Raw genomic sequence first — 15659 nt, 5'->3', positions numbered from 1 at the left:
GGGGGACGGACACCACCTTTTTCTCAGGCAACAATTGCAAATATCAGAGAACATCGGTTTAAGGTGAATGGAGGAAAGTTGAGGGGGGATGTCAAAGGTCAGTTGTTTTACGCAGAGAGTGGCGGGTGCCTGGAATGTACTGTCAGGGGTAGTGGTGGACTAAGGACATTCAAAAAGACTCTTAAAAAGGCACATGGTTGGAGGAAAAATAGAGGTCTATGGGCGTGAGGTGGGGAAGGATTAGATCATTGGTTTTCAACCTTTTTCTTTCTACTCACATACCACTTTAAGTATTCCCAATGTCATAGGTACTCTGTGATTAGTAAGGGATTGCTTAAGGTGGGATGTGGGTGGAAAAAGTTAGAGAAGCACTGTTTTAATTGTACCTCATTGACTCATTATGTGCATGGTTTCATAACTCCAAAGAAAATGGGTCAATGACAATTTTTCTTAAGCAAAATATTTCAGTGACAATTGGAACTAGAGCAGTAGTTCTCAACCTTCCCTTCTAACTCACATCCCACTTTAAGCAATCCCTTACTAATTACAGACCACCAATGGCCTAGGGATTGCTTAAAGCGGGATGTGAGTGGAAAGAAAAGGGTTGAAAACCACTGGGTTAGATTGTTGTGGAGTAGGTTTACATAGGTCAGCACAACATTGTGGGCCGAAGGGCCTGTACTGTGCTGTCCAACTAATTGTCCAACTAAATAGGATAAAAATAACTTTTTACAAACAGGGTAAATTAACAAAAAAAAAATACCCTTTAACCTCTGTTCAGAATTCAAGATTCAAGATTATTTTAATAAAACAGAAAAATATGATATACACAAAATTTCCTTGAATCTCCCATACGGCAGACAAAGATTCGCCATTCTCCCCCGGAGTTGCCGAGTGTCCGTGGATTCGCCTCCAGGCGTCCCGCTGCCTTCGCAGGCACACTGAGTCCAGTCCAAACCATTGGCAACCTGAGCTCCAGATCCCAACCTCTGACAAGATCATTGTTACCTCGAGTACAAATACTGTGGGAAAGCTCTGCAGAAATTATTCTTGATGCCCAAAATGTATTCAAATTGAGGTCTAACGTCGAACGTACTTTGTACGTTCTACCTGCATCTGCGTGGGTTTCCTCCAGGGGCTTCAGTTTCCTCCCAATGATAGTATGGGATCCTATCACCACTGTATATATTTGTATATATTTACACATAATTATAGTGATTGGCTGAGAGCCATAGCCACGCCTACTGGAAGGTCATAAAGGGCTGCACCTAACCTGACCCAGGTCAGTCTAGACTGGTTGACCTCGATGTACTACGCTCCAGTCTTTTGTTAATAAAAGCCTTGGTTTGAGTCAACAAGTCTTTGAGTCATTCGACCCGCTACACTCCCACTGTTCAAAAATGAACTGGTGGGGGGGGGTTGTTGCAGGGCAAATGGCTGTAATTGGGCGGCACGGACTCATGGGCCAAATGTAAATTTTTGAAAACTTAACATGTACATATCCTGTCAACTGTCAACAGTTCAGCTGGCATTTTTATACATCAAATATATATTCATGAATCAAAAGTTAACATGACTAAAAAGGAGCCTTTGTTTTGCCATTTGTGCCACTGAGGTTATTAGATCCGAGGATTGTCACACTTGTCATGTCCTCCCCATCTCACAGTGATTGCTGGCCCTTCTCCAGCACACCACATAAAGCTGCCCTCTGATAGTTGTTTCAGAACAAGAAGAAAATTGCAGGGACAGACAGCTTAGAGCTTTTAGGCCTCATGTGACCAAACCACATTGTGCGACTCGTCCCATTTCCAGACTTGCTCATTAACTCTCAGCTCCCGAATACAAATAGGCCTGGTGTGGCACTATTACAGGGGAGGGACACTGGTTCAGTAAGGGGGTTGTATGTCCTCCCTGTGTCTGTGTGGGATTCCTCTCACGTTTCCAAAGATGTACGGGATTAATAGATCAATTGGGCGTAGTTGGGCCACCCGGGCTTGTGCACCGAAAGGGCCTGTTACTGTTGCTGTATCTCTAAATTAAAATTAAATTAAAATGAAATTAAATCTCCCGCTGCTGAGACCTCACTTTGAGAATTGTGAGTAGCTTTGTATCTTTGTTTAATAAAAGATGTTCTGATGTTGGAGAGGGTTCAAAGGAGGTTCACAAGAATTATTCGAGGAATTAAAGAGTTGTTACATAAGGAGCATTTGACACTTCTTGGCCTGTATTTGTTGGAATTTAGGAGGGGGGAGTGGGTGGGGTGATCTCATTGAAACATTTGGAACGTTGAAAGGTATAGGCAGAGTAGATGTGGAAAGGTTGTTTCCCACGGTGGGAGAGTCTAGGACCTCTTTCGGACTGAAGGGCGTCCATCTAGAACGGAGGAATTTCTTCAGCCAGAGGATGGTGAATCTATGAAATTTGTTGCTGCAGTCCGTTGTGGAGGCCAGGCGTATTTAAGTCAGAGATTGACTAGCCAGGGCATCAAAGGTTATGGGGAGAAGGCCGGGCAGTGAAGTTGAGTGGGGAAATGGATCAGCTCATGATTAAATGGTGGGGCAGACTCGATGGGCTGAATAGCTTATTTCTGCTCCTGCGTCTTACGATCTTGTCCTGTGGGTCTGGTCAATCTCACTCACTAACTTCGAAGTCAGCGCCTTGGCCCTTCCTACATTTATCAGTGAATTTACTTTTTTTCCAGTGGAACTTCCCTCTGTTGATGTTTGTTTGGAAAGTTGCACCAGCACTGTGCTGTGGGAATACTGTTGTGATTAAACCATCTGAGCATACACCTCTGACTGCACTGTACATGGGAGCGTTAATCAAAGAGGTCAGTGTTATATTTGTTCCTTGAAGAAGAACAACCTTGCGTAGTTTTAACACTTAAATGATCTTATTTTTCCGAGCTGCTTGAACCGACAACGCATTCAACTTCTGTCGTAATCCACCTTTGTTCCCGCACAAACCACACACTGGGAAATGAAGTTCATTATTAAATATACATAATAACACCGTCAGTTCCGCTGACATTCAGTCAGGGATCCAGTTGCAATATCTGCAACACATTAATTGCAAAGACGGCCTTCTCCAAGGAGTACAACAAACCACTGAGTGGTTCTGAAGAGCAGCCGTGAATGGAATTTGTAAAATGCATGAAGCAGCTTTGCACACAGCAAGATCCCACCATCAGCATTGTTACAATAAAGGATCAGAAATGATCTAACATTCCGCGAGATCACATCTGAATCACTGCATCAGCTCCACTTTCCACATTGCCCTGGACATTGGTCAGATGGCCAGTCTTCATGATGTTGATTGAGGGGACAGATATTTGCCAGAATGATAAAACTAGCCTGCACTTAAATAATGGTCAGAGAACTATTCTGGGAATGAGGGTGAGGCCTCAATTTAAAGAGTTAAACATAGAACCATCAAAAATTACAGCACAGATACAGGCCCTTCAGCCTTTCTAGTCTGTGCCTAGTCGCACTGGCCTGTCTACTGCCCTCCATACTTCTCCCATCTATGTTCCTGTCTAAATCAAGCAAGAGAATCTGCTGGGGTTGAGTTCAGTGCACAAAATTTAATTTTTAAAAAAAATTTAGACCTACAGCACGGTAACGGGCCCTTTCAGCCATGAGCTCATGCCACCCAATTGACCCAATCGTGCCACCCAATTCAAAGGGTGGGAGGAAACCGGAGCCCCCGGGAAAAATCCACACAGACTCAGGGAGAACGTACAAACTCCTTGCAGACAGCGCTGTCCTGTAACAGCTAACCGTGCCGTCCTAATAGAGAAATTCGGCAGGTCACATAGTATCCATAGGAAGGAAAAGGCCACCAATGTTTCGGGGCCTGGGCCCATCGTCAGACTCCAGCACTTCTATGTTTTGCAGAATGGTTTTTCAGTAAGGCAACATTTCCCACTCCCCCTCCCCCCAACCAATACTCCAACCAAGCTTTCATCTTTAGTATGGGACTTCAAAAAAAAAGATTCTATTTCAGAATGTGGTATTGCTGCCAGTATTTCTTGTTCATTCTGAATTTTTAAGTTAGTCCATGAGTTTGGAGCCATCTACAGGCCAGAGCGAGTGTAGACAAATCTCCTCTCTGGTGCAGGTGAATGAACCGATGGGCCTTTTTTTCACTATTTAATTAATTACTTGGATGTAAATTCCCTCTGCTTTGGTGGGATCTCTGTATCGATCATTCGCAAATTCAGTAATGTGGGCAATTAAATTGTGAGGTGAAGGACAATGAACTTTAGCGAGTCGATCTGCTGAGTTCCTTCAGCAGATTCCAAGCATCTGCATTATGCTGTTTGTTGCCACCGATGTAGCCGCCTTTTCTGTCCTAGAGGTGCCATCTGTCCCAGTGACCACACAGCTGTCCCAGTGACCATCACAGCTGCCCCATTGACCACCTTATCATTCCCAGACACCACCACATCTGCCCCAGTGACCACCACAGCTGTCCCAGTGATCACCACAGTTGCCCCAATGACCATCACATCAGCCCGTGACCACAACAGCTGTCCCAGTGACCACCACAGTTGCCCCAGTGACCATTACATCTATCCCAGTGACCACATCTTCCCCAGTGACCACATCTGCCCCAGTGACCACCACAGTTGTCCCAATGACCACCACATCTTCCCCAGTGACCATCATACCTGTTCCAGTGACCACCACAACTGACCTGATGACCACCACATCTATCTCAGTGGCCACCCCACCTGTCTCAGAGACTACATCTGTCCCAGAGACCACCAAATCTGAATCTGTCCCCGTGGCCACATCTATCCCAGAGACCACCACACCTGCCCAGTAACCATACCTGCCCCAGTGATCACCACATCCGCTGGGAGTTTGCAGAGTGGCAGGAATTTTATCCATCACTTATCCTTTAAACTCTTATCCTGACCACTCCAATGTCCTTTATTGACCCTCCTCAATTTATTCCATCATGACATATAGAGACATTTTACCAGAATAGAGAGGCACAGTTAACATAGCAGTTAGCACAACTCTATTAGAGTGACCTGGGTTCGAAACTGCAGCTGTCTGTTTAACCATTCTCCCCATGACCCCATAGGTTTCCTTCACGTGCTCTGGTTTTCTCCCACATTCCAAAGACGTACGAAGTTGGTAGGTCTATTGGTCTCATGAATGTGTTTGGGCAGTGTGGCTTCGTGGGCTGGTAGGGCTGGTAGGGCCTGTTACTGTGCTGTTTTGATTTAAAAAAAATTAATCAAGTTGAATGTTATTAGGCTAATCTGCCAATTCCATGCTAGACCATCAGACATAGGAACAGAAATAGACCATTCAGCCCATCGAGTCTGCACCACCATTTAATCATGAGGTGATCCATTTCCCCACTCAGCCCCACTGCCCGGCCTTCTCCCCATAGTCTTTGATGCCCTGCCTAATCAAGAACCTATCAATCTCTGCCTTAGATGCACCCAATAAGCCGACCTCCACAACCGCCTGTGGTAACAAATTCCACAGATTCACCACCCTTGGCATCTCTGTTCCAAGCGGAAACCCTTCCATCTTGAAGTTGTGCCCTTTTGTTCTAGACCACGGGCATAACCTTTCTACATCTACTCTGCCTACACCTTTCACCATTCAAAATGTTTCAGTGAGATCCCCCTCATTCTCCTAAATTCTGTCAAGTACAGACCAAGAGCTGACGAACGCTCCTGATGTGATAACCCTTTCATTCCCGGAATCATCCTTGTGAACCTCCTCTGAACCTTCTCCAACATCAGCACATCCTTTCTTAAATGAGGAGCCCAAAACTGCTCACAATCTCCACGTGAAGTCTCACCAGGGCCTTATAAACCCTCAACATTATCTGCTTGCTCTTATAATCTATTCCTCTTGAAATGAACGGCAGCATTACATCTGCCTTCTTCACCACCGTTTCAACCTGCAAGTTTACCTTCAGGCTATCCTGCACGAGGACCTCCAGGTCCCTTTGCATCAGGTATTTTCAATTTTCTCCCTATTTAAAAAATAGTCTGCCCGTTTATTCTTTTAACCAAAGTGCCTACCCTTTCCAACATTTTATGTCATTTGTCACTTCTCGGCCCCTTCTTCTAATCTTTCTAGTCCTTCGGCAACCTCCATCTTTCCTCTACACAACCTGCTCCTCCACCCACCTTTGTATCATGTGCAAATTTAGCCACAAAGCCATTCATTCCACAAAGCCAAATGTTAACGGTGAAGAAACATTTATCTGCAGTATATATAAAATTTACTGGTTGGAAGGGCATGGCAAATAGGTCACTGATTTAATAATCATTGCTAATCTGAAATGTGCTGCTTAATTCTGGAGATGGGAGGTTACTGGGTATTTCAATCTGTTAACATTTAAACCTATTCCTTAATTTCAGGTTCCATTTCCTCCTGGTGTAGTGAATATCATCCCAGGATATGGACCCACTGCTGGGGCAGCAATAGCCTGCCATAAGGACATTGATAAAGTGGCCTTCACTGGTTCTACTGAGGTATCTCATCTCTGACATAATGTTGGCTCATGTGCTGAAACACACTGATATAATAAGAATATTCAGTAAATGAAGGGAGACTCATCTTTTCATTAATTCCAGTCAAGTCTATCAATAGAGGATGGGTGGCAGGGTTAGCCCAACGTGGTTACAGCACCAGAAAGCCGGGTTCGAATCCAGTGCTGTCCGTAAGGAGTTTGTTCGTTCTCCCCGTGCCTGCATGGGTGACTTCCTTTCCCCCCCCCCACCTTCAAAACATACAGCCTTTGTAGGTCAATTGGGTGGCATGGGTTCATCACAGATGGGAAGGGCCTGTTACTGTGCTGTATGTCTAGAAAAAAAAACCCACAAGTATGAGCAATTTGGAAGGCTAGGATTGAGGGAGTGTAATACCACGAGCCACTCTTGGGTGCAGGTTAAATATCAGGGATCAGATATCCACGCCTGGCGTCTCCGCTGGATTTTCAGCTCGATTGCCTGAAAATATGTGAATGGGTAAAGAAAGATTGTGCAAATTGCATCCATTTTCATGCCCTTTAGGTTCTCATGATGGAAGTTTGTGCTATCCATAACCTGCAATCTAATCGCCGAAACCAACTTCTGTCAATTGCAACCATTTCCAGGTCTTTCGGGAGCCTCAGAGAATCATGGTCAATAGGAACAGGAAATTCCTTGATCCCTTCAGCGATAAGGGCCATATCCAACACCCTTTTGAATATATCCCATGAAATGGCCTCAACAGTTTTCTGCGGTTAGGAATTTCAGTTAGCATAACACTGCTTCGACGCCAGCAACCTGAATTTGAATCCGGCGCTGTCTGTAAGGAGTTTGGACGTTCTCCCTGTGTCTGTCCTGGGTTTTCCCCAGGGGGATCTGGCTTCCTCCAAAAACATTAAGGGGGTGAAATTGGGCATCACAGGCTCATGGGTGGGAAGGGCCCATAACCATGCGGTACATCTAAATTGTTAAAAGAACTAAAAGTTCACAACTCTCTGAAAGAAGAAGTTTCTTCTCAGTCATCAATGGTTTCCTCCCTTGACCTCACTGGAGGTTAAAACAGAAGAGCACAAGTGGGCACGTTTTAAAAGTGTTAGCTGGTTTAAAAAAAAAACTATCTAACAACACTGAAGAACCTCAGCACCATTTAGCAGTTTGTTTGGATAGTTTATCAATTGTCCTCACCTCTTAACACCAGAACTGCTACTACAGACCAATCCACAAAATGTACATGACACCTCCCAAATCCCCTACTTTGCCACTAAGGACAAGGGCAGCATATGTACAGTATGGAGATCCCACCATCTGCAGGTTTCCTCTGAGCTGCCTGCCACCTTGACCGGACAATAGATTGCTGGTCCTTCATTGGGGCTGGTTCAAAATCCTGGAACTTCCTGTCCTTCAATAGTGGAGAGGATCTATTTATTCCAGGACAACAAAACAGACTATTCTCGGATCCAGAAGAAGCACGAAAATTTGCAGAACAATTACAAAAATAGACTGAGGGATGAAGACGGGTAATGAGAGCAAAAATTATCACGATTGATATGTATGTGGGTAAAGACAAAAATAGACTGAGGGATGAAGACGGGTAAGGAGGGTAAAAATGACCACGATTGATATGTATGCGGGTAAAGAGGTATAAGAGTGAATAGAGACAACGGGCATATGTGAAAGTATCTGTAATTAGAGGAAAACATAGAAAGTATAGACAAGAATTAATAAGGGAAGGTAATGGAATAGAGAGAATAAGGAGGGAACTAAAAGAGTGACCTTTGTGACATATAAAAAACGAAATCTTTTCTGGGGGGGGCTGGGTGGGGGGAAAAGAGCGGTCACTGCAAAATCAGTTGACGCTTGCGAGTGGATTCGCAAATCCAAATGGAGAGGGGAGATGTGGTTGTCCGACAAGGGATAAAGGGCAACTCAGGAGGGGAAGGGGAGATTGGGGATAAAGAAGATAGAAATAGGAGAATAAGGAAAATGTTGGATGTTGTAGGAATGTTGTCTGGTAAAGAGTTGAAAATAAGAAAACAGAAATGGAAAAGGAGGAAAGGTAATGATGGAAAAACGGAAAGAGAAGATAAACAAAATATAAAATGGCTACGCTGAACTATATGACTCTAAATATTAATGGAATACATAACCAAATTAAAAGGAAGAAACTACTAAATTTACTGAAAAAGGAAAAAATAGATATAGCATTTGTCCAAGAAACACATTTAACTGAATTGGAGCACAAGAAATTAAAGAGAGATTGGGTAGGACATGTAACAGCAGCATCGTATAATTCAAAAGCAAGAGGAGTGGCTATATTAATTAGCAAAAATGTGCCATTTAAAATAGAAGAGGAAATAATAGATCCAGCAGGGAGATATGTTATGATAAAATGTCAGATATATTCAGAGCTTTGGAATCTACTTAATATATATTCACCTAACGAAGAAGATCAAAAGTTTATGCAAGATATCTTTTTGAAGGTAGCTAATACGCAAGGGAACATACTAATAGGAGGGGATTTCAATCTGAATTTGGATCCAAATATGGATAAAACGGGGAAAAAAATTAACAGGAAGAACAAAGTAACCAAATTTATAATTAAATCAATGCAAGAAATGAAACTTGTGGACATATGGAGGAAACAAAACCCAAAAGAAAAGGAATACTCATACTACTCGACTAGACATAAAACATACTCAAGGATAGACCTATTCCTGTTATCAGCCCACATACAAGGGAGAGTTAGGAAAACGGAATATAAAGCTAGACTATTATCGGACCACTCACCCCTGTTATTGGCAATAGAGCTAGAAGACATCCCTCCAAGAATGTATAGATGGAGATTAAACCCCATGCTACTTAAAAGACAGGATTTTAGAGAATTTATTGAAAAACAATTAAAAATGTACTTTGAAGTAAATACGGAATCAGTGGAAGATAAGTTTATACTATGGGACGCAATGAAAGCATTCATTAGAGGGCAAATAATAAGTTATGCAACCAAGATGAAGAAGGACTATAATCAGGAAACAGAGCAGTTGGAAAGGGAAATAATAAACATAGAAAAAAAATTAGCAATAAAGGAAGATACAACCAAAAGAAGAGAATTGGCGGATAAAAAAATAAAATATGAAACATTACAAACATATAAGGTGGAGAAGAATATAATGAAGACAAAACAGAAATATTATGAACTAGGGGAAAAAACACACAAAATCCTAGCATGGCAGCTTAAGACAGAGCAAACTAAGAAAACGGTATTGGCAACAAGGAAAAAAGACAAACAAATTACATATAATCCAAAAGAAATTAAGGAAAACTTCAGAGAATTCTATGAACAATTATACCGAACCGAAAACGAAGGGAAAGAAGGGAAAATAGATGAATTTTTGACTAAAATTGAACTACCAAAACTACAAATAGAGGAACAAAATAAATTAACAGAACCATTTGGAACAGTAGAAATACAAGAGATAATAAAAAATTTACCAAATAATAAGACACCAGGAGAGGATGGACTCCCAATAGAATTCTACAAAACATTTAAAGACCTAATAATACCGCCCCTCCTGGATGTAATCAACCAGATTGATGAGACACAAAACTTACCAGATTCATGTAAAACAGCAATAATTACAGTGATACTAAAACAAGGGAAAGATCCACTCTCACCAGCGTCATATAGACCAATATCTTTGCTAAACACAGATTATAAGATAATAACTAAACTATTAGCGAACAGATTAGCAGAACAGGTACCGAAAATGGTAAATTTAGACCAAACTGGATTTATCAAAAAAAGACGCACAACAGACAATATTTGTAAATTTATTAACTTAATTCATGCAGTAGAAGGAAATAAAGCACCGGCAGTAGCAGTTGCTTTAGACGCAGAGAAGGCCTTCGACAGAGTAGAATGGAATTACTTGTTCAAAGTATTGCAAAAATTCAGTTTACCGGAGAAGTATATTAATTGGATTAAAGCATTATATAAGGGACCGTTAGCGAAAGTGACAGTAAATGGACATGTATCAAAGCAATTTAACTTAAGCAGGTCAACGCGGCAGGGATGCCCACTATCACCATTATTGTTTGCGCTAGCTATAGAACCACTAGCAGAATCGATAAGAAGAGATAATAATATAAAAGGAATAAAAATAAAAGACAGGGAATATAAAATCAGTCTGTTTGCGGATGATGTGATAGTGTACTTAACAGAACCAGAACTATCAATAAAAGAACTATATAAGAAATTGAAGGAATATGGAGAAGTGTCGGGATACAAGATAAACGTAAATAAAAGTGAAGCAATGCCTATGAATAACGCGGATTTCTCAAAATTTAAGGAGGAATCCCCATTCAGATGGCAAACGCAGGCAATAAGATACCTAGGTGTGCAAATAAACAAAAATCTAGGCCAATTATATAAACTCAATTACAATCCACTAATGAAAAAACTACAGGACGATTTAGAGCATTGGAAAGAGCTACCACTAACACTGATAGGAAGGATAAACTGTATTAAAATGAACATTTTTCCAAGGATACTATACTTATTTCAGGCATTGCCAATACAACTGACAGAAAAATTCTTCAAAGAGTTAAAGAAAATAATAAGGAGATTTTTATGGAGAGGGGGGAAACCGAGGATAGCACTAGACAAATTAACAGAATGGTATAAACAAGGAGGCTTACAATTGCCAAACTTCAAAAATTATTATAGAGCCGCACAATTAAGGTACCTATCAGATTTTTATCAAACAAGGGAAAAACCAGACTGGACGAGACTAGAATTAGATAAAATAGGGGAAAAGATACCTGAACACATATTATATAAATGGGACGAAAAATTGGTACAACATAGAACTTCTCCAGTATTACACCATCTCCTCAATATATGGAAGAAGATACATGTAGAAAGAAATAAAATAAATTACCAAATACCAAAACTAATATTGACGCAAAATAAGCTACTCCCTTTTACAATAGACAACCTTGCCTTTAGAAAATGGGAAAAAAAAGGGATTAAAAGAATAGAAAATTGTTTTTCAGGAAGTAGATTCTTATCCTTTGAACAAATGAGAGATAAGTACAATATAACGGGAGATACAGCGCTGGCATATTACCAACTGAGATCCTACTTGAAAGATAAATTAGGAAGCAACTTGAGTTTACCAGAGGGAAGTAACCTTGAATATGTGATTACAGATACAATGTTAATCAAAAGATTTATAAAAAATATGTATATTAAACTGCAAGAAAAGGAAAATGAGGAAACAAATGGTAAAACTAAACAAAAATGGGAACAAGATTTAAATATAAAGATAAAAAAGGAAACATGGGAGAAGTTATGCTCTGGAACGATGAGAAATACAATAAATACGAGGCTGCGTATGATACAATATAATTGGTTACACAGACTATACATTACACCGCAAAAGTTAAATAAATGGGACCCAACAGTATCTGATAGATGTTTTCGATGTAAAAAAGAAAGGGGAACAACAATTCATGCAATCTGGACATGTGAGAGAGTAGAAAAATTTTGGGATGATCTCAATCAGATATTAAATAAAATAACAGAAAACAATATACCAAAGAATCCAGAGATCTTTCTCCTAAGTAACATAAAAAATAAAGAATTTGGAATTGACTTGGAGGATGCACAAAAAAGATTTGTTAAGATAGCCCTAGCTGTAGCAAAAAAATGTATTATGTCAACCTGGAAATTGGAAGATAATTTGAAAATACAACAATGGTATATAGAAATGAATAAATGTATTCCATTAGAAAAAATAACATATAGTTTAAGAAATAATATTGAAATATTCGAACAAGTATGGGAGCCTTACATTAAATACAATAGCGAAAACCTACCGGGAACAAACATTACCTAAGTTGATGGAAGGAGAAGAGAAGAAAAAAATGGACTCAGTAGAATTTCTGGTGTATTTTTGTTGAATGACAACATTGTCTAACTGAATTAATGCAACCTAGATTGTATAACTAAAATGGATGAGAGGGGGGAGGGATGGGGGGGTGGCTTGGGAGGAGGGAGGGGGGAGGGAGAAAAAGTCACTGTAAATGTGTGGAAAAGAAAAAGTGTATATCATGGCTATTGTGATTTATGGTGTGAAAAATAAAAAATTTAAAAAAAAAAAAAAAAAAAAAAAAAAAAAAAAAAAAAAAAATAGTGGAGAGGATCGAGAGGAGTCACATGATGGAGTAGTGGCTGGTAGGAGAATATCAGCCCTCTCCAGAAAAGAAGAAATAAAGTGAAGAAAACACAGAGTTCAAGAAACACAAAACACAACAAATAAAAGATAAAGGTGTGGAGAAAAGAAAGAAAATGGCACCCAAGAAGGAAAAAGCAAAAACAATGGGGAAAAAAAAAGAAGAAAAGATGCCGGAAGAGAAAGGAGAAGACCTTACCTGCATGAAGAGGCAGGGAGCAGCCGTGGAGAGAGGAGCCCACTCCCCGAGGTTAGTGGCGACCCCGCAGATTTGTGAACTCCTGACCGTGGGACTGCAAAAATGGCTCTCTGAGCTAAAGAGAAGTGTGCAATGGGCACACTAAGGAAAAGGAAAACACTGATGGGAGGGGGCCCAGCTGTGGAGTGAACTTACACAGCGCAACCAACTGAGAGATGCCCGACAGCAGGGCTCTCAGCTGGAAGAAGAGGAAAGTGACAGGAAAGGGAGGGATGAGAAAGAAAAGCAGAAGCAGGAAGCCCAACAGATAACTAGCCCAGAAGAAGAGGACCAACAGCAAGAAGCCATGCAAAAAAACACCCAACAAACTGAGGCAAGCAGCTCAACAAGAAAGTCAGAAGAGACACAGATACAAGGAAGAGAAGTAGAAGACACAAACACAGGTGCAGACACAGAAGAGGAGGAAGAAGAAGACCAAGCTCTGCACAGAGGAATAGAAGGTAAAATAGATGGACAGTGTATAGATTTTAAAAAATTTCAAGAACAAATGAGAGCATTAAAAGAATGGTTGACATTAGAATTTAGTGAAATGAAAAGAAAAATGAAAAGTACAGAAGAAAGAGTGAGTAGAATAGAGCTGGTCATGACAGAAATAGGGAAAAGATTAGAAAATGTGGAAGAATGAGAAATGGCTGTAGAAATGGAATTGAATGACTTAAGAAGAAAATTGGAAGACAGTGACAAAAAAGTTATAGAGTCACAAGAGCTGTTAGCTCAGAGATGGATGTAATGGAAAACTATAGTAGGCGAAACAACATAAAGATAGTGGGCCTAAAGGAAGATGAAGAAGGCACAAATATGAAAGGATTTATAAAAGAATGGATCCCAAAGGTCCTGGGAATGCCAGAAATACAGGAAGGAATGGAAATAGAAAGGGCACACAAAACACTAGCCCCGAAACCACGGACACAACAAAAACCAAGATATGTTTTAGTAGAATTTCTGAGATACACGACAAGAGAAAATATACTGGAGAGGGCAAGGAATAAAATTAAAGAAGACAAAAAACCATTGGAATACAAGGGCCAAAAAATGTTTTTTTACCCAGAGTTTTAAACTCTTAAAGAAAGGGAAGGAGTTTAATACAGCAAAATCAATCCTATGGAAAAAAGGGTATAAATTTATGTTAAGATATCCAGCTGTACTTAAAATATTTATCCCGGGGGAGAAAAACAGACTGTTCTCGAATCCGGAGAAAGCATGAGAATTTGCAGAATGCCTGCAGGACAGAAGGAGAGATGAGATGTAACAAGAATGAAGAACAATGACAAATGACATTTAAAGATGTAAAAATAATGCATAAGTAAGAACTAAAGAAGGGAAAGAAAAGGGAAGTAAGGGAGAGGGGGAAAAAGGGAGGGAAAAAAAGAAAAGAGGGTGAGCTTTGTTATATGTAAAGATAAAAGTCTTTTCTGGAGGGGGTTGGATGGGAGAGAATAACAGTCACTGTAAAATCAGTTGACGCTTGCGAGCGGGTTCGCAATTCGAATGGAGAGGGGAGTTGTGGTTGCCCGGCAAGGGTCAAGGGGCATCTCAGAGAGTGGGGGGACACTTGGGGTTAAGTGAATTTTAGATGTGGGAGTTGTTGAAGTATTTTATGTTTTAGAAGTGTTGTCTTACGTTGAGTTCATAAAGGGAAAACTGAGAGATGAAAATGGGGAAAAGGGTGGTGGGAAGGAAGCGGAAATGAGGTGTAAACAGAGTATGAGATGGCCATGTCGAACTATATGACTATTAAATATTAATGGAATACATAACCAAATCAAAAGGAAGAGGCTATTAAATTTACTGAAAAAAGAAAAAATAGATATAGCATTGGTGCAGGAAATGCATCTAATTGAAGTGGAACATAATAAATTAAGGAGAAACTGGGTAAGGCACGTAACGGCAGCATCATATAATTCAAAAGCCAGAGGTGTAACTATATTAATCAATAAAAATATACCAATCAAAATAGAGGAGGAAGTAATAGATCCAGCAGGGAGGTATGTAATGATAAAGTGTCAGATATATTCAGAATTCTGGAATTTGATCAATATATATGCACCTAATGAAGAGGATCAAAAGTTTATGCAAGATATATTTTTGAAGATTGTAGATACGCAGGGGAATATATTGATAGGAGGGGATTTTAACCTTAATTTGGACCCAAAGTTGGATGAAACTGGACAAAAGACTAGCAAAAATAATAAAGTGGCCAAATTTATGGTTAAATCAATGCTGGAAATACAACTTTTGGATATATGGAGAAGGCAGCACCCAAGGGAGAAGGAAAACTCATATTATTCGAGTAGACATAAAACATACTCAAGGATTGACATGTTCCTATTGTCAGCCCATATTCAAGGGAGAGTTAAGAAAATGGAATATAAAGCTAGATTGTTATCTGATCATTCACCCCTGTTATTACCGAGAGAACTGGAGGACATCCCACCAAGAACATATAGATGGAGATTAAACTCCATGCTACTTAAAAGACAGGAATTTAGAGAATTTTTTGAACGCCAAATTAAAATGTACTTTGAAATAAATATGGAATTATGAAAGACAAATTTATATTATGGGATGCAATGAAAGCCTTCATCAGAGGGCAGATAATAAGTTATGTAACTAAGATGAAAAAGGACTACAATCGGGAAATAGAACAGTTGGAAAGGGA

The 15659-nt window shown here is 40.2% G+C and overlaps 1 protein-coding gene across 2 annotated transcripts in view; it reads left to right on the top strand.

Moving 5' to 3' along the window:
• The window catches only part of aldh1a3 (aldehyde dehydrogenase 1 family, member A3), a 109307-nt gene that overhangs the window by 72227 nt on the left and 21421 nt on the right, over positions 1-15659 (top strand). For both annotated transcript variants that reach the window (XM_069912076.1, XM_069912077.1), the window contains exons 6-7: positions 2702-2830; positions 6398-6511. In XM_069912076.1, coding sequence (XP_069768177.1) covers positions 2702-2830; positions 6398-6511 — 243 coding nt within the window. The remainder of the gene's footprint in view (positions 1-2701; positions 2831-6397; positions 6512-15659) is intronic.

The sequence above is a fragment of the Narcine bancroftii genome, chromosome 14, assembly GCF_036971445.1.
Source record: "Narcine bancroftii isolate sNarBan1 chromosome 14, sNarBan1.hap1, whole genome shotgun sequence".
In the NCBI taxonomy this organism is placed as follows: domain Eukaryota; kingdom Metazoa; phylum Chordata; class Chondrichthyes; order Torpediniformes; family Narcinidae; genus Narcine; species Narcine bancroftii.
This window is presented reverse-complemented; position numbering and strand designations above follow the sequence as displayed.